At 43.1% G+C, this 23,128-nt stretch overlaps 1 protein-coding gene across 1 annotated transcript in view; it reads right to left on the bottom strand.

Moving 5' to 3' along the window:
* The window catches only part of DIP2B (disco interacting protein 2 homolog B), a 182,034-nt gene that overhangs the window by 46,542 nt on the left and 112,364 nt on the right, over positions 1 to 23,128 (bottom strand). The window contains exons 3-6 of the mRNA XM_081899067.1: positions 21,985 to 22,107; positions 17,201 to 17,326; positions 5,841 to 6,053; positions 2,332 to 2,481 (exon numbers count right to left, since the gene is read on the bottom strand). Coding sequence (XP_081755193.1) covers positions 2,332 to 2,481; positions 5,841 to 6,053; positions 17,201 to 17,326; positions 21,985 to 22,107 — 612 coding nt within the window. The remainder of the gene's footprint in view (positions 1 to 2,331; positions 2,482 to 5,840; positions 6,054 to 17,200; positions 17,327 to 21,984; positions 22,108 to 23,128) is intronic.

Below are 23,128 nucleotides of genomic sequence, written 5' to 3'. Positions count from 1 at the left end.
GATCACAATTCTTGACTAATGGGATCTGTTTGGCTTGGTGGGTCACAAATTGTGCGTGCCGGATTGAAATGATCTTTCTAGGATCCTTTTAGGACTTGACCACCAGAGGGCACTATGGGAACTCCTGAGACTTGGCAAAGGTTTTCTCGCAGACTCAAATCAAGGCAGCAGTTTATCCTCAAGGTTATTCTAGTCACCGCAGTTGGGTGCTTTTCTACCTGCATATAACAAACTCCAGCGCAGCAGGCATTTTAGAAGTGCAGGTTCTACTTTACCACTCATTGGCTGCTTTATACTGAAAATAGTTCTACCAACGAATGAGAGCGAAGCCTCTTCTCCAAGGTTAAGAAGACGCTGGCTTTTAGGAGTGAAATCTCAGGGCAACACAGCTGAGGCCCTGGAAATTCTGCATAAGAACAACAACAGCTGACCAAAACAGTTCAATGCAAACTGTCAGTAATGCAGATTAGTTAGTTCATGCATTTTTCCTCTCTCTCTGCAAGGTGTGAATTACTTAGTTGAGAATTCACATCTTTAAAGAAAGGAACAAGGGGAAATGAATAGAGCAGCGCTGTGACAAACATAGATCTGGTGTGGCAAAACAAGACCACCTGTAGGTGGTTAGGTGCTGGCAAAAGGAGTTTAAAAAGCTATTTTTGCTTCTGTTTCAGCACCTGACACTGTACAACCAAAGAGCTCATTTTACAGCCAGGTTGTGTAATCTGAAAGCTCTAATCAAATGACTGTGGGGACTACACAGAAGGATCAAATTTGGGACCAAGGAGAGGGTCTGTTGTTCTAAGACTACTAAGATTCACTTTACTTTAATGCCCAATGCCTCTCAAATACCCAATGCAGGGCTCTCATTCCTTTGTAAAACACATTCTGTACTTTTCTTTTCAACGCACACACAAAATAAAATTGCAATTTCCTCACCAGAACTCCCTGCTCCCCTTTCCTAATCTGTAGTGCTCAGTGTTTGGTATTTAACAAGAAAAGCAGTTTCCTGATACTCTGCGTGCATTGAGTTATCGCTCTTCTTTAGATTACAAGTAACAGCAAAAGAACCAAAGCTCCTAATGAGATACCCACAATCACTGGTCTCCAGCTATGCTGAGGAAATGCATCAGCGGTGGTATCTGCTTAAAACAACAATAGGAGCCCTTAAGAAACTGCACTCTCTAGGAACCACACACTCATGTCAGAGAGGCTACCTGTTTCCTCTTCCGACTGTATGAGCCATTTGGGATCTGCCACACTTTTCACAGTGGTGGACTACAGAAACAACACAAAATAGTGAGCAGGAAAAGGGGAGCTTTCCGGGAATCCACAAAACTGTTTGGGTTAACAGCAGGGGCTGGAGACAGGATGAAAGTTCAAAGAGCAACTGCCTTCCCTTACTCATACATCAAGAGGCTGGGCCTTGCTGCAGCAGTGGAGATATTCTGAGGTTGGAGCTAGGCTCAGCTACTAGCGGAAAGGGCACATAGCGTCTTTGCTCTCTTCCGGGTAGCAAGGGTGCAAGAACCGTTCTATATCAAGGCAATTGTGGTTATTGCATTCAAAGGATTCTTCCTTTGAAGCTGGCTCGCCTGACATCATGTGACTTGGACAGGTGAGCAGGACAAGGTGATCTGATAGGTGGGTGACCCCACCTACCTGTCAAAGTGGCCTGCAGGTTGTGGAGGACTTGGGGATCTAGCCTGCTGACTGCGTCCACTTTTCCACCCTGCGGTACATGTTCTTTGCCCCTACATGAATCAAACTTGAGAGGGTCTCAGTTGTTTCTTCCCACCTCAATTGTTTCTCAGTTGTTTCTGCAATGCAAAGCAGAATACACTGGCAGGCCGATTCACAATTAAAAGTTGGAGGAAATGCTGATGTTAAGGGCTGGCACTTTTGCTCAAAATCTGGAAGGGCAAAGAGTATTCACACCTTTGCTTCTTCTGTGAAGTATGAATGTCGCAGGGTAAGTAGTTAAGAAGCACAGGCTTCTTTTCTAAAAGAATCACACAAAAACAAACAAACTACCATTTGGGTATTGGACATAAGAGGTTAATGCCAACAGCTGAAACTTAATCAGCTGCCTTTCCCCACAAGATGCAATTGCCCAACCTGGGTCTCAGGGCCCCATTGTTCTCACAATTTCACAAGAAAGCAAACAGAAAAATTTGTTGCTGTGTGAGGCAGATGCCTACTAATGGCTGACATGGTAGACATTTAAGATGGATAGCATGCATTCTGCAATGCTGCACTGATGAGCTGTAGAAATAAAACCATGTTACTGATGCCCTATTGGCTTTATCCCATAGTTTGGATCTGCAGATGTACCATCGGCTGTGTCCATAAGGCTAGACCGGTTGGATGCTTTGTGCATGCCCTTCACTATTCCTGATGGAGGGAGGTCAATAGCAGATGGGCGGGCAGAGGAAGCAGGTGTGGAGGTAGTTGCAGTAACATCCGGGGGAACTGAGAAATTTTCTAGAAGGAGGATCAAGAAAAAAACAATTGAGATTCATATTATCATTTTGCAACCAGGTGGCCTAAGATGTGATCTCACATTTACCCACCTTTCCTTGGTCTGATGCAAAGGCACCTGACTGAACAGCAAGACTGATTCTACTTTCCATTTTCATTACAGTGCCACGGGCTATTTCACACCCCCGTTTCTCTAGGCCACATATTGCACTGCCCATTTCCAAAGGTTAACTAGACTAACTCGTACAAGGGCAGCAAAAATGTTATGAGACATATCACCATTGCCCCATATCTCCTCTTAAGTAAAAATTGGACAAAGGATAAGAACAGGAGAGTTTTGACCATGTAATCTTCAACAGAACTTCCTAGAGTCTCAGAAAAGGCCTCCTGATTTTTCAATTTTTTTGTTTGCCATTTTGCCAACAGAAAAGATTACCCAGCTAGCTGACCATGTTGTCTCCATAGTGCACTGAGTGCAAGACTAAGCCCCTTCCTCATCCCTTATGCAAACTTCCAGATCTTGAATACATTTATGTATCACAACAGAAATAGTGGCACTACAGGCTGAAATCTGGTCTAGTCAACTGCAATGCCCTTTAATGAGATACTACGGCCTAATTTGCATGTCAGGCTGAGCCAAACCATAGCTTAGTGCACATGTGTGAGCTCCCAGAGAGGAAATTGCAGTCACTTTGCTCTTCCCTAGTTGTTCTGCAGCTATACCACACTAAAACCATGGCCTGGGCTTAGCATTTTGGCCAAACATTTCGTTCACAGTTTAGCTCTCCCAGACAAACCTTGGGCCAGATACTGTAGAACAATAATTGGTTTTAGGGTGTGATTAGCCTGGAGAGAATTATAACACAAACCTGGGTTTGGACAACATGCTAATCAAGCCATTCTTAGTTCAACGCAGCACAGCAGAACAACCAGTGAGAAATAAAGCAACCACAATCTCCTCTGCTGGAGCCTACATGCTTGCTTGTGCTCTGTTGCTGTTTGGCTTGGCATAATGTGTGAACCAGGCCACTGTGTCCAATCTTCTCCATCCTCTGCTGAACTGCTATGTAATTGTGTGTTTTAAGCAGCTAAGTGGTTCATAATTCAACAACTTGCATTTCTCTGATGTGAGAATATATATAATTGAATAGTTTTATATCCCCCCCCCCAAAAAAAATAGGCTACTGGGAGAGCATTTAAGGGACAGAGTTATCACAACAGATTTAATAAAGGTTAGCAAGTCAAGTATTTAATTTCTGCAGGCAGCACATTCAGTTAACAGCACTGATGTGGAAAAACTCAGCATACATCCACGCAATATTGTAAGACACACAGATTGAAAGTTTGCAATGTACTGCATGTGTTCAGTGAGTTTTATGCACACCAATGTCATCATTAGGTAAATGTACAACCATTCAGAAGAATATAATATTAATTAAAAGTATCCTGCTGAGCTGTTCCCTGACTTCTTAAGTCAGTGCAGTTTGGGTAAGGGAACTGATGTCCTTTCCATCATTGTACCAAGATGTACAAAACAGAAATACCTCCCTCGGAACAGAAGGCAGGATAGGATTTAGTGTGCATTTTGAAGTATATGCTAGGCACACTCTTGAGGGCTCATCTGATCAGTAATAGCACATACTTCGGTTTTGTCCAAGGGCTTGTTCTCACTCTGTGGTGGCCACAGGGAAAATCCTCAATAAATGCCCAAGGTCTGATCAGGTCTGCCTATGGTGAGGCAGCCGGGCACAGAATTCAGTCTGGGTTGATCCATGCTGGATTGGGCTGCTAAGTACTCTTAAATAAATGAAACTTGGCATAAAACAAAACTTTTTTCATACAAGCACCCCGTGCTAGAGTTGCGTGAGAGTAAGGCCTCAAAAATCCATGCAACATTAATAGATTTTAGATAAGGCCCTATATCAAACCCAACTTAGGTGTATTAAATGTTGACAAGGTGCCGATTCTGTGGTTGAGTTCAATCCTATCCTTGTGAAGGATTCTTGCCTTGAGCTCTTAAGCCTGAGATAAATAAACTTCAGATCTACTGTGCTGAGTATATCTGTGGCTATGTTTTTAAATGCTCAAAACTTATCGAGGTAGCCGTATGTTTATATGTGTCTACCTCTGTGTTGAAAATGTAACAGTAGCAGTAGAAACGTTGCTCCTAAGTTAACTGTGCTTCATATTCCCAAGATTGCACTTACAAGAAAGAGCTGTATTTTATAGCACCAATTTGACATTAGCTATTCAGCAACCAAATAGGAGGCTGTTCCAATTTGGGACCATATTTCACCATTGCTTTAATGAGAGTATCTTCCATCTGAAGAAAGCATTATTTATGCTGATGGAATTTCAAACAGGTAAATCTCCCAAGTTTTCCATTTTAGAAAATGAGTTGCATCCCAGTAAGAGACAAAGACATCAGCAACATACAGGTTAAAAGAAATAAAAAGAAGCAATTAAGAGACACCAAACAGCTACACATTGCTTGCCTGAAACCAATTAAGCCAAAGCAGAGAGCACATTGAGACACAGCAATCCCCCTGGGATGCAGCGATATCCTTTGGAACACATTAACAAGAAAACACATACAGTGGAGCCAAACAAACCCTACCAAAAATTCATACAGCAGCACCAGCAGCAAGGAGCACCTCAGAGCATCAAAAAACTGAGCCTGGGGTATCCAGATCTTGAAATCCCCCAACAAATGTGTACACGTAGCTGGGGAAATGGTTCAGGGGTTAAATATGCTTTAAAATTGGGTGTTTGGGGGCTGGGGATGTGATTCCTGGTCTACCAGTCAGGTGGGATAAAGCAAAAAAAAAAATTATTATTTTTTTGAAAAAATTGCCTTGTTATATAGCCACTCACATAGTCGCCTATGATGAGTAAAATATCTTGCAGGTAACAAGGAAGTGAAGCTTTTGAAAAGCTTTCCCCATCCCCACAAGTTAGGCCGTTATGCGGAAGGCTGCAGCACAGCCTTGTTGGATAAATTTTAAAAAAGCATGGCGATCTTTTTGGCTGGATAAGGGATAGACATCTGCAACACAACACAGGACATGTAGGCTACAGCAATCTTTTTGCTCACCCAGCAGTGAGAACACTTAGTGTAAATAGCAGCCACAAGCATAAAACCACACCCATGTGCATAACGAAAAGTGCCAGGTTACTGTGCACATCTTTCATGACTATTGATGTCACTGGGATCCTTTCTCTTGCCTTCCCTCACTCATGGGTAGGCCTCTACTTATAGCGGGCAGAGTTTTTAAACCTTTGACACTGGGAGATTTCTAAACTTTTGACACAAAAAGAAGACGTGAAGCCCTTGGTTTTGCTGTCCGCACCCCAGCTCCTACCTATTCGAGTATTGGCAAATACATCGGCTAGTGACCCACTGGTCCCTTTGCCTTCTCCATGGGATAGTGTAGAAGATGCTGATGAAGATGTGGATGACCCCTGAATAGATCGGTTGATCCATGACTCAGCATTCTGTAAGCTCTGATGCAATGCAGCAGATAGAGCAGCCTGGCGCCTGAGCGACCCTTCATCTTCGGATGCAGAAGACGTGTCTGTGGGGGATCAGAAAAGGGAAGCACACCGCACTTAACATGCTCTCTTTGCAACCGAGGAAACACTGGCAAAGGCTCCGTACCACCCAACGCAGAGTGTGTTCAAACATGGGCCAACGTGGAGGGGAAGCTGGTAGCAAGCCCCCCTCCCTGCCCCAGTGTGGGCCAGCTTCTTCCTTACTACAAAGGAAAAAGCTGGTACAAATATTCCAAACCCAGTCAAACATTTAACCGCCCACCCATCCTTAAAGGTAATGCATGGCCTTGTAGGTCACAACCCTGCTCTTTGCATGCTATGGAACCTGGCTGCAGTTTTCCCCGACGGCCAACAATTCTGAAATGGAAAACATCAGAATCAGCCCATCTCCATGGAGAGTTTTGGGAATAGGTGTTCTGGGAAATTGCCTGTGTTCTGCGATTACTGGCTTGTAGGAGGACACAGATGAAAGAGAACTTCTTTACAATGCCCAAGGCTGTATACATGGAAGAATTCCTTTGTCACTGTTTTTTCCATACAGAGAAATCAGCATCAGTAGAACAGACTCTTGGTTACAACAGGGGACTCTAAATAATTGCAAACGAAGAGTGACGGAAATAGATCTTCAGCTATCCATATAGTGCCACTGATGTAAAATATTTTTTCTGTTTGTGCATCTATTTGCATGTGTACACTCACATTTGTTTGCAAACACCATAGCACCTGCCTGTCGATATCCTGAAAATGTAGGCTGTCTATAACTGCAGTTTGCAATAACAAGGTACAATTGGTTAGGGAATACCAAATCATCAATTTGTCAAATCTTGATAATATGAAAAGAAGAGAAAGACTATACAAATGTTAATTCAGAGATCTGCAGATAATGTATGGGTTTCAGCATACCATGGACTTCTAGGAGATGGCACAACTGAATGAGTAGAGGCCCCATATGGACATTATTATTATCATTATTATTATCATTATCATTATTATTATTATTATTATTATTATTATTATTATTATTATTATTATTATTATCATCCTCAGCAGCCAGTTGAAAAATGATGTAAAAATCAGAGAAGCAAATGTCAGGAAAAGTGAGGTATAGAGGAGTTCAAAGGGGCAAGCTGTGATCTCTTGGTCACTGAGCATGAAACACAACATTTTTCTTCGTCCTCTATAAGCTTTGGGGAGAAATGTGAATGTTTTGTTGAACATGCAATTTGCAAAAAAGAATTTCCTATGTATGAACCTATGAAGTTGCCTAATAGTCAGACTACTGATGCATCAAGCCCAGCCTTCCTCAACCTGGTACCTTCAGGATGTTATTTGGCTACAACTCTCATCAGCCCCAACCAGCATGGCAAATGGACAGGAATGATGGAAGTGGCATTCCAGGACATCTGCAGGTCCTCAGATGGGGAAGGCTGATCTAGCCCAGTGTTGTCTACCCTGAATGGCAGTGCCTATCCAGAATCACAGGCAGAAAAGGGTATCTCCCTTCTGCTGTTACTTGATAATGATAATGATGATAATAATAATAATAATTTATTATTTATTCCCCAGCCACTCTGGGTGGCTTCCAACAGAACACTAAAATACTACAACCCATTAAACATTAAAAGCTTCCCTAAACAGGGCTGCCTTCAGATGTCTTCTAAAGGTTTGGTAGTTATTTTCCTCTTTGACATCTGGTGGAAGGGCGTTCCACAGGGCGGGTGCCACTACCGAGAAGGCCCTCTGCCTGGTTCCCTGTAACTTGGCTTCTCGCAGCGAGAGAACCACCAGAAGGCCCTTGGCACTGGACCTCAGTGTCCGGGCAGAACGATGGAGGTGGAGACGCTCCTTCAGGTATCGTTTTATCTGAAGGTGCTGAGGACTGAATGTGGCACTTCTTCATAAAAAGAGTTTACTCTGCCCCAGAATTACAGCCCCTTCCAATATGAATAGCAAAGTCTAGCAAATGAATGTCCAGAATGTGCTGAATGTCAATATACACGTGTTAATACTGACAATCCCAGATAATTTTGAAAAGGTCTGCAAATTCAAGAGAGACCAGGAGATTTGCTAAACACGGCTGCCAGCATACTCATTTGAACATCCACATACAGTAAATTTCAAACATTTATTGCAACACAAGTAATTGCCATGGCAAGATAACCTAGCAAGAACCTGAGTAAAGTGACCAGCTGCATCTCAAGACAAGAGCCCAGTCCTAATATCCCAAAATTGTGTATTGAGAGTGCCAAAGCAGCAACATATTCACACTGCCATGTGTAGTAAGCCCAGCTAGCCTAAATTACTTGTCAAAGAGGTAGCAAACTCACTGAGTGCAGCAGCAAACTGAACAATACACCATATAGTAGGGAATTTTTCATCTGTAGAAGAGACAGATTAACCCAAAGCACATTTGTCATACTGTCTGTACTGTAGCTCTGACTAGATACTGAAGTGTAATGAAATTTAATACCAACAGAGTTGTTTTTTTTTTTAAAAAAAGGGTACCTCTGTTGATTAAGATGCAACAGAACAAGATTTCCTTCCTGTTACCACTGCCAACATACTTCAATTAACCAAATTGTTTTCAATTATGTTGGTTTAGGTTTGCAGCCTAAATGTTGTGCAGTGATTTAAGACCTGGCCTTAGAAGGGCTGCTATCAAGAATAAGGTCTCCATTTCCTTGCCATCTGTGACTCACAGATATTGTTGGTACAGGAAACTATGCTGCACTTGCACTGGTCTTGCCAAGAAGAGGCGACTCTTAGACCTAGTTCCTTCCCCGAAGACTGTTCCTCTTTGTAAATAGTGCATGGAAAGGACCATTGTCTTGCTTCTTTAACAACTGTAGAGGAAATGTGCACAAATCTAGAAGCGCCGACCAACAAGTGGCTGAGAATACTTTAAAGGTAAAAGGACCCCTGACCATTAGGTCCAGTTATGACCGACTCTGGGGTTGCGGCGCTCATCTCGTTTTATTGGCCAAGGGAGCCGGTGTATAGCTTCCGGGATGAGGCCAGCATGACTAAACCTCTTCTGATGAACCAGAGCAGTGCACGGAAATGCCGTTTACCTTCCCGCCAGAGCGGTACCTATTTATCTACTTGCACTTTGATGTGCTTTTGAACTGCTAGGTTGGCAGGAGCAGGGACCAAGCAACAGGAGCTCACCCCGCCAACCTTCTGATCAGCAAGTCCTAGGCTCTGTGGTTTAACCCATAGCGCCACCTAGGTGCACCTAATAGCGCAATGCAACTAATAAACTTTCCAAGTTACCTCCCATGAAGTGAGAGACGGTTTCCTTGAACGGTTGACCTCCAGCTGGTAAGCTCAGAATTCTTGACAGCAGCCCTTCTTATGCATGTAAAATTCATGCCAGGCAGGAAGTGGTAGTGAAGAGAGGGAAACAAAGCTTTGTTTTGTTTTTTGATGGGCAAATGGACCCTGGGAAGACCACAGGAAGGGTACTGCAGAGTTGGCTCAATTGATGTTAAGTTCAGAAGTTGAGAAGAGAGCTGAACCGTGCCAGCCTCTCCGCCAGGGAGATCAGGGCATCCTACATTGGGGTGGGGAAACCCATTTAACCTTAGAACACCACCGTGGAGTAACATTGCAATTGAATTCATGTCTACTCATAACTACATCCTATTGAATTCAATGGGGCTCACTTCCAGGTAAGTAGGATTAGAATTCTAGCCTAAGTTAAAAGACGACTGGCCCAAGAGAATCCAGTAAGCAGGGACAAAAGGCTTCCTCCCCATCTACTCCAGCATATAGAAATTACATGCAGAAGATTTAATCTAATTCAGTCTAATCATGGGGAATGCACTTCTTTTTTACCACATTCCAAAACATTCTCTGCGCATGAGATCAAGTGGCTGGCGGGACACTAGTAAAAAAAGCTTTGTGCTTTCATTTGACATCTTGACTGGCAACCAATAGATATTTTCCAGTCACGTGACTCAATAGATTTGCCTAAGCCAGCACTCAAATAATAAAAAAATGGTGCTTAAATGGAACACCACAATTAATACAGCCATCAAAAATAAATGCTGAATATTTTTAACATGCAAGAGCAAAGCGATAGATTTTAAGCTTCAAGGCTGGCAAAAGCCTTTGCAAAGTTAATTCTATATGCATCTTTTGCAGGATTATATAACCCAGCTACTAAAAAAAGAGGCCATATAAATAATTAAAACTTGAAACAAGCAGTGCTGGAGAAAGAACTCAGGGCTGGCAAAGATAATGTGTTGCTGGGCATAAAAGTGCACCTCCCTTTAAAAACCCCCACAAAATTGCTGTTGAGCTAGTCAAGAACAAAGTGATAAACTATTAGGAAAATACTTGATTCACTAAAAGCATCCTGTGTTAAATTTGGCTTTTAATAGACTCCGGAGAATTCAAATCACTGGGTGGGAAACATTCCATGTCTGCCCAGCATTCCTAGAGCTGAATGGAAAACACGGAGTGGTAAGTTATTGTAGGGACTATTGCTATATGATAATCAGGTATGGAAAATATCCGCACCAACTGAACTGATATCTAACATCTTTTAAAGTGTCACATCCTAGGCTTGCCTATAAGTTGAGTCAGCTACATGATTCAGCATCAAAGTTGTTTTTTAAACTCCTTGCTGTATCATTTCACTAAAGCTTATAGGTTGCTTTAAAAAACACGTCTTGTTATATCATTTCACTAAAGCTTATATAAAAAGGTAAAGGTACCCCTGCCCAAACGGGCCAGTCTTGGCAGACTCTAGGGTTGTGCGCTCATCTCACTCTAGAGGCCGGGAGCCAGCGCTGTCCGCAGACACTTCCGGGTCACATGGCCAGCGTGACAAGCTGCATCTGGCGAGCCAGCGCAGCACACGGAACGCCGTTTACCTTCCCACTAGTAAGCGGTCCCTATTTATCTACTTGCACCCGAGGGTGCTTTCAAACTGCTAGGTTGGCAGGCACTGGGACCGAATGACGGGAGCGCACCCCGCCGCGGGGATTCGAACCGCTTATATAGGTTGCTTTAAAAAGCATGTCTTGTTATATCATTTCACTAAAGCTTATAGGTTGCTTTAAAAAGCACATCTTGTTTAACTTTGACAAAGTTTTAAAATGTAGGTTGAATAGCAGGCAACCTGTACTCAAAGGAGATACCGTAGAACCACAGCTTACGTTACCCTTGGGTAACATAAACTTCGGGTTGTGAAAGCTGCAAACCTGGAAGTATTTTTCCGGGTTTCGCTGCTCACGCATGCGCATAAGCACTCTATTGCGCCGCATGCATGCGCAGAACAGGCACCTCCGGTTGTGGAAACCTTGGGATCCGACCGGAGCTCTGGAACGGATCCTGTCCACAACCGGAGGTACCACTGTATTCGCAAAACAGACAGGTGATCTTTCTCCTGAGACACACACACAAAAGATCATCCCTGGCTTCATACCTCATGGATCACATCATAATTTAGTTTTCCTGGTTGGTTAACCAATACAGTATTAAGGCAGAGATCCCTAGTTCAGCTATAATGGGGAACTCTGGTTTAATACAAGCCAGATTCTTTGCACTGAGACTGGCATTTGGCAAAGGAGGAAAGGATGAGACAGAGGAACAATCAGCTCCAACACTCACTCCCAGCTTTGTAGACCAGGAAGCTGGAAAATATCATCAAAATTGAGCATTCTCCACTGGGAAGCACACAGAACACAGAGAGCCTGCACCTTTATCCTGCAACCCTAAATATTCTACAGAAAGAGGGGAGGAAGATGCAGACTGAAGCTATGGAGCACTCCATGAAAGAATCCAATCTTTCCTAACCCTAATCCTAAACTGGATTCATGGTTCAAATGGTAATTTTAATTTGCAACGTCTGGGTACGGTCCAAAGGGAACCACATGCATGCTGCCCTGCATTCTCTGATGGAAGGCGGACAGGATATATAAATGTAGGTAGATAAATAAAAAACCATCTTTTAGCTCTCATAGGGCCCTTCAACATTACCTTAGCAGCATGGCAGCAGCTGCTGCATTGCCCACTCTGCCTGTGCCACTCTGGCAACACACTGCAACAGTTTCTATGCTGCTAAGACAACATCAGAAGGTTCCTTCAGCTGCAGAAGGAAATGTGTGTGAGGGCAAAAAAATAAAATAAAGCTTGCTGGGTAACAAATTACGAGTAGAAAGATAAGCAAATCTGTTTTATTTCATTTAAACTCTTATTATCTAAAATATTTCAAAAGGCCAACTCAATTCCTCCCCCCATGTGGACTTCGGAATAATATTTTAGAATAGGAACAGGAGGTGCACCAACTGTTTGCAATAAATTTTGCAATAAATGGATGCCTTGGTTAAGATGAAACTAGAAGATAAAAAATAACTGCAGCCCTCTGGTTCATGATACACTTCCAGTCCAGTCTATAAAGTTCCAACACACCCCTGATGCACATGTGTCCGGTTCAATTTTGCCCCACACCGGTCCATTCTGGGAGAATAGCAATGGGTGTTGAGAGGGTCTATAATTTTTTTCCAGCTTTTCCTGCAAGGGGAACACATTACATTTAAAGCATCTGGTCTGGCAAAGGTCAAAAGAAATACCCACGAATACATTCTGCTTCAGTCTTCTAAGGTCCTGAGCCCAGGAAATTCTACCCCTGAACCATCATATGAGCATTCATGTGCTCAGCCTCGAAATTACCCTCAATCACCTGATTTAGACGCAACAGAAAACCACGCTTTCCTACTACGAGAGAATGATCTAAAGCAAGCCCCAGGCTTAGATGCTCCCCACCCCCATGCCTGCAAGAAAAAGAAGCTTTTGGTTATAAACTAACTACAGTTCCCTGTGGCATCTGAACTCAGAAACTGTTTTAAGCAGAGGTTAGATGCTCAACTATCAAGAATGTTATAACTAGATTTCCTGTCTTGGCACGAGTTTGGACAAAGTGACCTTTGAGGTTCTTTTCTAGGGTTCCATCTGATGCTGTAGTCTAGCCCTTGACCACCTGGTGCCTGGCAGATGTTTTGGACTACAACTCCCAAGTGCTGGTTGAGCTGATTGGAGTTGTAGTCTAAAACATAGGAAGGGTACCAAGTTGGTAATGGCTTCTAAGGAGTATTGCCCAATGTAAGCTCATCCCACAGTGAACCATTCGTTTGTAAAGCAAAGCTCCATGCTTTGTGCTGCAAATAGGTTTGTGTTGTGTACACTGCTGTTATGTCAGTGTTTTTTGCAACAAACAAATACACTATAGATGATACACAGATACACACGGATCTATGCATGTGCCTGGAAAACTTTATTGGGCCAGGTTATCTAGATACATACACAGTGGTACCTCGGGTTAAGTACTTAATTCGTTCCAGAGGTCTGTTCTTAACCTGAAACTGTTCTTAACCTGAAGCACCACTTTAGCTAATGGGGCCTCCGGCTGCTGCCGTGCAGCCGGAGCACGATTTCTGTTCTCATCCTGAAGCAAAGTTCTTAACCCGAGGTACTATTTCTGGGTTAGCGGAGTCTGTAACCTGAAGCGTATGTAACCTGAAGTGTATGTGACCCGAGGTACCACTGTACAATGGTATTTTAATGTGTGTGTGCACATGCAAAAACTAAAGGTAGTCATCTTGACCCATAAAAAAAGATTAGAGAATTCATATTTAGACAATGCCTTTATTTAGGCCACCCATGATATGTACATATATGTGTGATGTGCATACTGTGCATGTGCTGCAGGGTACTTTATGGTATGCTGGCAGCAAATATATTAACATAAAACGTGGAGCTGCCCTGAGATCACAGAGCAACTTGGTTTCTCTGAATTTCTGTGAAGTCAGGCTGAACAAGTCTCTTGTTTTGGCTCCAAGGAAGTGATATCCTCCATTAAACCTGTCATGTGCTGTGGGTTATGGTTATGCCTTTAAATGTTCAATGTCTTTAAAAACCACTACAAGCCCTACTGGGAGTGGTTAATGAACCTTAATGCTGTCTTTTTCTTCGGATCAAATGCAGAAGACTGCACACATGGGGAGGGGGTTTGTAGCATTTAGCCCAGTATGAGGGCTTCCAAGTTCCTCGTGGGTGACCTAATTGTGTAGAAATTCAGATTCTTTTCAGAGGACTTGAATTACTGCCATCTCATTTCTCAGTGTGAGCCTGAATTCATTCCCTAATGTCATGAGGTTATATTACTTCAGCATCTCTATTTGTAGGGGTCCTTTGTGTGCTTAGATATTACTCAGTCATGTGGACCACAATATCAGCAAACAGCCACATGTACAACAAGGATTAAAATCCTGAGGATATTTCTCCTTTGCCCCCCTGTGTGTGAGTTTGTAGTCAAGCCTACACTGTGCTTTTGACTGAGCAAAGTTGGCTGCAGCAGAAGCATTAAAAGGCCAAGGTGGTAGTGATTTCTAAAGGCACTGGGTACAGCTGACATCTGAGCTCATGAAACTAGTTTCTTTCAACCAGGATTTGTGAACCTGCGGGGCATTCAGATGATGTTGCATTAGTTCCAACCAGCAGTGCCAATCGCCGGGGTGGTAGTTGTAGTCTATCAGTGTCTGGAGGACTACAAGTTCCCAATTACTTGTTTAAACTATGGTTAGTGAGAACAAGCCAGGATCAAACAGTGGTTTCGGATATTAGTTTATTCTCACTTGAGATAAGAGTCTCACGTTCCGAGTGGATTCAGATTTTGGAAGAGGCTATCCACAATTACAACCTATCCAATGTTATGATGCTGCTGAGGGATGGGGGGGTGCACTAACAGAAAGCTCAACTAAACTTATACATGGCTTCTTATTTCTGGAGTGGAAGCGCCATTGCCCAAATGCTGCTCAAAGCTCATGAGCCAAGCAATTATGTCTCCACCACTTTGATCACCATTAATCAGCTATCCTGAGCAGCGCTGTCAAGGCTGATCAAAGCCATAAGGAGATTCACTTTTCCCAGGGCTGCTGTCTGTCCCCACTGACAGTTAACAGCTGGTTGGCACCATGAACCCCAAATTCCTGTTAATCAAACACCCAGAAGACTGACAGAAATGAGTGTCCCCAAATCACTGGCACATTAATGAGAATTATTATGCTGAATAAGCTGCTCAGCTCTAATATCGCAAGTTTACAATAAGGGGAGCAGTAATTGCTCCTGTGAATAGACTCTGTTGACTATACAGTATACGGATTTTTTTCAAATGCATAATCAGGGAACATAAAATCGTGTAGCTTTCCCTGAATTCCACTAGAATGGGAGCATCTGAATGCCATCTTTGTACATTTACTAGCTCATTAGTCATAACGGCGTGTTCAAAAGCAATTAACTTGACCCCACAGTGGCTCTAGAACTCGGGTTCAAGAAATGTCAAATGGGGAAGAGTTTAGCTTATGTGCTGCCATCTAGCTCTGCTCAAAAGAAGGAAATGCAGACCAATCTGTCACATCAACCAAGGAAGCCATATTGCAACCAGGCCAGAGAGAATCTGATGATACTCCTCATGGCAAAAAGGTGTGTGGGCCAAAGCCAAAACAGGGTGAGGCCAAAGAAAGAAAGAAAGCCCTTTCCAAGGCTAAACTAGAAGTTAAGAGGGCAACCTAAATTAACTCCCTAAATTAATTTGAAGGGCAGTCTTAATTAGCATGGGGTCTCCATTTATTTATTTTTATGATTAAAATGAATTGAAAACGAACTGACAATAAATGAAACTCAAACTGAAAATTAACTTGTAGATAATTCAAACTCAAACACCACCCAATGTTTACATTTTTTTTACTACATCCTAGGTCAGGTATTCCGCTCCGGCGGGAAGGTAAACGGCATTTCCGTGCGCTGCTCTGTTTCGCCAGAAGCAGCTTAGTCATGCTGGCCACATGACCCGGAAGCTGTACGCCGGCTCCCTCGGCCAATAACGTGATATGAGTGCCGCAACCCCAGAATCGGTCACGACTGGACCTAATGGTCAGGGGTCCCTTTACCTTTACCTTTTAGGTCAGGAATTAGTAAGATGTGTAAGATGTTCACTTTGGCCACAGATAGTCCTGAAGACTTTTAAAGTTGGTTAGTGATTTGGAGCTGCGAAAAGGATGTGGGGAGATCACTACTGCCAATTTGGTCCCAAGGCTGGTCATGTTCATATGTTAATTTCTGATCCTCTCAGATGATTTCCATGTGCTCCTATAAAAATTCCCAGAAGCACACTGAGCTCTTTTGCTGAACTCTGTGTAGTCCCCTTACCCTCGCAAGCCGCCTATGCTGCTATCCTAACTGCTACATCTGACTTTTCTTAGAACAGCACAACTACTGCTGGTAAATATGGTAGGGGGGTGGGGGGTCAAGATATGGACCCACCCCGAATATAAAGCAACTTATATCGTAAAAAGGCTGAACAGCTTCACCACCATGCCACCACTGTTTTTTTTCTATTTTACTTGAATGAGAAGAGTGTAACACCCAGATGTTACAGGACTGTTGGCATGAGCCGAAGGACACTAAGTGTGTAAACCTGTTTTTACACAGCCCTTCACTTCACTCACGGCGCAGCCTGAGAAAAAGAAATGTGTACTCATTAATGTTTGATAGCAAAACCACTGGAATCTGTAGCAAAGCCATCTGATCTCTTTTATTGGAGATCTCAGTAAATAAGGACCACCTCAGGCCGCTCTATGAACAGGAAACGCCTGCCAACCACACGGTAAGTGGTTGTGGTTAACGTTTAAAAGCCTGCCTGGAAGCCCTGCCCTACCATATGAAAGCCCTGTAGCCTAATCCAGTATAATCTGATGAGACAGCAGTGAGAAAAATCAACTCTGCACACACTCAGGAGCACTCCATTCTTCACTATTTCTTCTTAAGTAGTAGGACTTAGCCCTCCAAACGCTGAAAACAATTGCTGCACTTGAACTGATTAATTGTAAAGTATTTTAATTCTCATTACTCATGTGCAAGCTTCAGATCCTTTGGATGTAAGTTATGGATTAAGACAAAAACATGAAGATTTCAGAGACTTATGAAGAATAAACAGCTTTCACCTCTTACCAAAACAAACACCAACCATAAGTATGAGGACATAAAGAGAAAAAAACTGAATGCTTTAACCGCGGCTCAAGTGTGATAGAAGAGCCAACTGAAACGCTATTGCAAATTTAAGATTCCAATCAGGAATTCAAGCAGATATGGGTAGATCTCTAACCTGGAGGGGTGCAGGCATCAGCTGGAGACTGTACAAATGTGGACCGTCTTTTTGTTGGCATGGGCAGGGCCATCTTCTGTTCCTTGTGTTTTGCCAATGCAGCTTGCACTGCCTCCGTATGGATGTCTGCAGATGGGGGTGGAAATCAGTGAGTACATCAGAAATCTGCATGGTAGAAGACGACGTCAACGCCACCTATTGGGCTATCCTTCTGTAGCTGTGTAAGAAATGCCGGGCATCCAGCCACTTGGGCAAGGTTAGGTGTAACGGAACTGGGCATACTTACAAACCCCTCAAAATTGGCCAAAGCTACATCTCTCTCTCTCATATACACACACAGTGCTACACACCTATTTTAACTTGCTTTCTGCTTACTTCGTAAGTGTTGCTAGAAAAATGAAACCTGTGCCGTTAATAAAGATAGTGCAACTCGTACAGCACATTGGCGACAAATATTCACACAGTTGTTCGGAAATAATTTTACACCATTTATCAAATATGTAAGAAAGAGACAATTACTTACAAAGTGCCCTGAAAACTTACAAACTACCTAAAATTGCAATATCAGATTCTATGCAGTTCTTACAAATTCTTGACTCTCCAAAACTTATTTTTTGGGGGGAAGATGATTCCCCCCAAAAAGCTCAACAACTTTGGGAATATGGCAACCCTATAATATAATGAATAGATACAATACATTTTCAAAGGTGCAGTTAACATTCTCCCCCCCCCCGCCAAGTGTTTATTTGCAAACCAGAATTGCAGAAAAGAGGAGATTGATTAAAACCAAAAAGCACAGTCCAAATATGGGACATGAAATCCCAACTGATTACCAATTAAAAAATTTCTGCTATCAGTCATCCTCACCCATGTCAAGGTCTAGGAAACTTGACTGAGCCATGCCCAAACATTCTAGGGAGTGAGAACCAATTCTAAACAGGGTGCCTGCTATAAGTGAAACTAACCGTGAACATGCACATAAAATGCTTCAAGTGCAAAGTTTCTTTAAATTCAGAACCCTGAACGTCTGGGGTTGTTTTCTAACCACATTATAGGGGAACAGCACCAGTACTACCAGTTGTGGAGAAATTACTTTACCACAAATGTCCTTCAGTGGAGATATCATTGAGAAAAGTGTATGTTTTTAGAGCTGCCTCTTCTTAAATCCAAGTCATGCTAGACAACCAGCTTTCTCTGTACTACAGAGATATAAGAGCCCCAGAATATGGTTCAACATAGGAGCCGTATCCTTTAATTTAGTGAAAACCCCCAACGTAAACTGTATAGCAAAACACCCACCCAGGGGACATGCCAGTACAGATTTGAGTTCCTCTTTTGTTACCAGTCTTAAAGTGTGTTTATTTGTCTCTCTCTGTGTGTGGTAGAGTTTTGGAACCCTACACAAAAGCATGGCAACTTTGCTGTTGGGAAGAAGAGGAGGAAAGTTCACCAATTTGCACAAAGCTAAAACAGCAAGTATGGCTGATGAGTCACATAGCCCATAGACCCCAAATCATATCCCATGCAAATTGTTGGGCTCTATCCACATACCCACATATAGCTACAGCTGTATGAATGTCTGGAAGATTTCCTCCTAAAACCTTTTAGTCAATTCTGCCCTCAATAGTATTTTTCCTAACAGCATTTGAACATATCTGATGCTTTGGTCTCAAAGGCCTGGTACAGCTTTGTGAGTTCAGCAGCAGCAGCAGGCCTGCTCATGTTTGAACACTGTGCTCCAGAAGGGCCATTTCAGCAAGCTGACAGGGACCAGGGGGAATTAGCCTGAAGGAGATTAGGCAAAAAGAAAAAGAGTTCATGCTGTAAATGCCAACTACTGAACATGACTCATCTGGACAGGCACAGTAGTTCAATGCTACAGATGAAACAAACGCCACATGATTCATATACTTCAGGAACGACTTCTTTTTCAGGAGCACAATAAGAGGGAACAAATGGTGGTGGGGAGGTTATTTTACCAAGAAAGGCAGGAAAACACTTGTATGCTGAGAGGATTTAGCTGAGCGGGGCTGAAAACAAATTTCCGGATTGGCTGGTGACTTTGGAGTGGTGGTGCACAAATTGGACAAAGGCAGAAAAGCAAATTATGATTCAGGACTCAAGAGTTTAACAATGTTAAACTCCACGAGGGTGGAGCAAGGACATCGTAGAAAGCTACCTGCAAGGCACAGAACCGCAGATAACGCAAACAAGCTGAGGAACATAATACTAAAGCTAAGAAAAGCTAAGACTCTTGCGAGTCTCATGGACTGCAAGAAGATCAAACACATCCATTCTTAAGGAAATCAGCCCTGAGTGCTCACTGGAAGGGCAGATCCTGAAGCTGAGGCTCCAATACTTTGGCCACCTCATGAGAAGAGAAGACTCCCTGGAAAAGACCCTGATGTTGGGAAAGATGGAGGGCACAAGGAGAAGGAGACGACAGAGGACGAGATGGTTGGACAATGTTCTCGAAGCTACCAGCATGAGTTTGACCAAACTGCGGGAGGCAGTGGAAGGCAGGAGTGCTTGGCGTGCTCTGGTCTATGGGGTCACAAAGAGTCGGACACGACTAAATGACTAAACAACAAATAAAATCATTCCTAATTTTTAATAATGCTCACTAGTCAGACATGAGCCCCGAAGAGCCAGTGTGGAGTAGTGGCTAGAGCGTTGGACTAGGACCTAGGAGATTGGAGTTCAAATCCAAAGCTCGCTGGGTGACTTTGCACCAGTCACTGCCTCTCAGCCTGACCTACCTCACAGGGTTGTTGTGCAGATTAAATCAGATGGGGGGGAACCACCTATGCCACCTTGAGGTCTTTGGAAGAAAAGGTGGGGTATAGACGCAATCAATACATAAATGAACAGAATTTGGGCACTTCTCCCTGCCACCCAATACCCTCTCACTTGTTGATCCAGCCAATACATGAGATCATCTGAATCCAGAGCTGTGCTAGTGGTGGTGGTTTTAAGTACTGCTATGCAGTATCCTCTGCAACACTTCCAAAATATAGACAGGAGAGGGTAATGGTTTGTGAGCTGCAAGCGAGTAGCAAATTCAAAGTGGCACCGCATCTTCTCCCTCTGCCTTAGCTAGCACTAAGAAGTAGAAATTTGGACATCAATGAGCCTAAAATCCTAGTTGCAAGATCTTGGCAAGATCTAATACCTGCTAGGGTTGGAGACTCATGGTAGCTGCAGATGCTCACAAGAAGCAGACAGAAGAAGACTGACTATTTCTCTCATCGCTAGGTGGATGCATGTATCCTCCATACCAAGATGCAAGTTCTGCATGTGCAAGGAGCAACACATAACATGCCACAGAGGATGGATGAATCTCCTTACTCCACTCTCTCACAAGGGCTGGAAACAGCAGAAAGAGGTGCTAAGAGACCCACTTTATGTGAACGTCTCAAGTTGCCTTCAGTGGGCAGAGATGATATGTTGCACATGGAAACGTTTTGGATTGCACTGCATCTTGCAGGTTTCTGTCTGATGAAGTGAACCTTGGTATTTGGTAGGAGATTGTCCTGAGGGCTTGGAAACAAAGGATGCACATCTCAGCCAGTGAAACAGAGTTTGAGGTGTGATAACTGATTCCAAAATGTGAAGAGACATACAGTGGTACCTCTGTTTACGTACTTAATTCGTTCCAGAGATCCGTTCTTAACCTGAAACTGTTCTTAACCTGAAGCACCACTTTAGCTAATGGGGCCTCCTGCAGCTGCCGCACCGCCAGCGCCCGATTTCTGTTCTTATCCTGAAGCAAAGTTCTTAACCCAAGGTACTATTCTGGGTTAGCAGAGCCTGTAACCTGATGCGTATGTAACCTGAAGCATATGTAACCCGAGGTACCACTGTATTTATATATAAAGACAGCATAAATAAAATTCTCATTTTATCCTCACAACCCTGTGAGATAGCTTGTGGTAAGATATAGTGAGTTGCATGGCTACAGGGGGATTTTAACACGGGTAAACATATCTTCAGAAACCTGAAAGGCTGCCACATGGAGGATGGAGCAAGCTGGTTTTCTCCTGCTCTGGAGGCTAGGACCCAAACTGATGGATTCAAGTTACTAGAAGGGAGATTCTGATGGAACATCGGGAAGAATTTCCTGACAGTAAGAGATGTTTGATAGTGGAACAGACTTCCACGGGAGGTGACAGGCTTTCCTTCCTTGGAGGTTTTTAAGCAGAGGTTGGATGGCCATCTTTCATGTATGATCTAGTTGAGATTCCTGCATTGCAGGGGGTTGGACTAGAGGACACTCGGGATACCCTTCAACTCTACAATTCTATTATTCCATTCCCATATCCGAATCCAACATGCTAGACACTGGCCTCTGGTAGTGAATGCTCTACTTAAGGATGTATTTTTAGAAAAGCATTTTAAAAGACTGAAAAAGAAACATGACACGAAAGGCCTTTTCTCCCTTAAAATCTAAGACTCTAGTAAAGGTAGCTTGAAGTGGACAACAGAGCAGAACTCAAATCCCAGCCAGAAGAAAGATGCAGCAAATTCTACAGGAAGGCTTTGGAATGAAAATGCTAAACTCATAGCCCTAATGTATAAATCCTGGAGCTGCACTGAACTATGTTTCACTTAGAGTAAACTCATATGAAATCAACAAAGCTAAGTTAGTGATCTCCAATAATTTTCATGGGTCTACTCAGAGGATGACTACCATTGGCTACAATCTCCCGATTTGATTTAAAAAAAATAAATGTGAAAAACAACACCCCCTCAATGTTTCTCAGATGAATTTGTAGTAGCCTTACCAGATCGATAGCGTTCATCTCTAGCTCCCCCAGATCGTGCCCGATGATACTTGGATGAAGATGGTGCTGCTGCTGGAGTGGGTGTCTGATTTCGGGGTTCCTTTTGCAGACCTGGGTCGACCCCTGGGGAAATATTACCAAAAAAATACTACTTTATGAAAGAGTCAAAGAAAATAAATGGCTTCTTCTGACCAGCATTCAGGATCTGTATTGGCTGATTGCCCAGTAACGATATAGGTGCTTTTGCACGCAAATGAGAAATTGACAACGGGCAGAATTTTTTCCAGCAAAATCTTACACAATTGCATCAAGTTGTGGGATTTCCTTTACTGAGACTTTTAAGAAGGTAAAAAGGTAAAGGTAAAGGACCCCTGAATGGTTAAGTCCTGTCAAATGTGACTATGGGGTTGCAGTGCTCATCTTGCTTTCAGGCCGAGGGAGCCGGCATTTGTCCACAGACAGCTTTCTAGGTCATGTGGACAGCATGACTAAACTGCTTCTGGTGCAATGGCACAGAAACGCTCCTTACCTTCCCGCCACAGCAGTACCTATTTATCTAGTTGAACTGGTGTGCTTTCAAACTGCTAGGTTGGCAGGAGCTGGGACAGAGCAACGGGAACTCACCAAGTCGCAGGGATTCAAACCTTTTAAGAACAGGCTACATGACCATCCACAAAAGATTCTTTGAATATTACAGCACAGGTAGAAAAAATCCCAGGAGTCTTGAATGCCTATATCCATACATATGTTATAGTGCTGTCTAAGCTTATAAAATATTCAACCAAGGGTCAACTTGCTAACTTAAAAATTAGTTGCCAACAGCAAGGAACATGCAACAGCATTCAGCCCTGGTCTAGAATAGCAAACAGCATCCAGCTCTTGATGTCAATTTATCTGGTCCTTACACAGTACGTGTAGAGCATGCATAGCGTCCACAAGGTTTTGAGCAGAGGGAAGGATGAAGTGAGGGCAGAAATTGGAGCATGTGCTGACCAGATGCCTGCACATTTAAGCAACATTTGGAGATTCTTAACTCCCACCCCAATTACACTGCCCATGAAGGAGCTAATAATTAAGTCATTATGCTTTTATCAGGAACATGAACAGCAAGTGACAGAGTGCAGTGCAGATGACGCACAACTAG

This window comes from Podarcis melisellensis (assembly GCF_964234715.1).
Source record: "Podarcis melisellensis genome assembly, chromosome: 2".
Lineage (NCBI taxonomy): Eukaryota > Metazoa > Chordata > Lepidosauria > Squamata > Lacertidae > Podarcis > Podarcis melisellensis.
The sequence above is the reverse complement of the archived record's forward strand: the minus strand, read 5'-3'. Positions and strand labels throughout refer to the sequence as shown.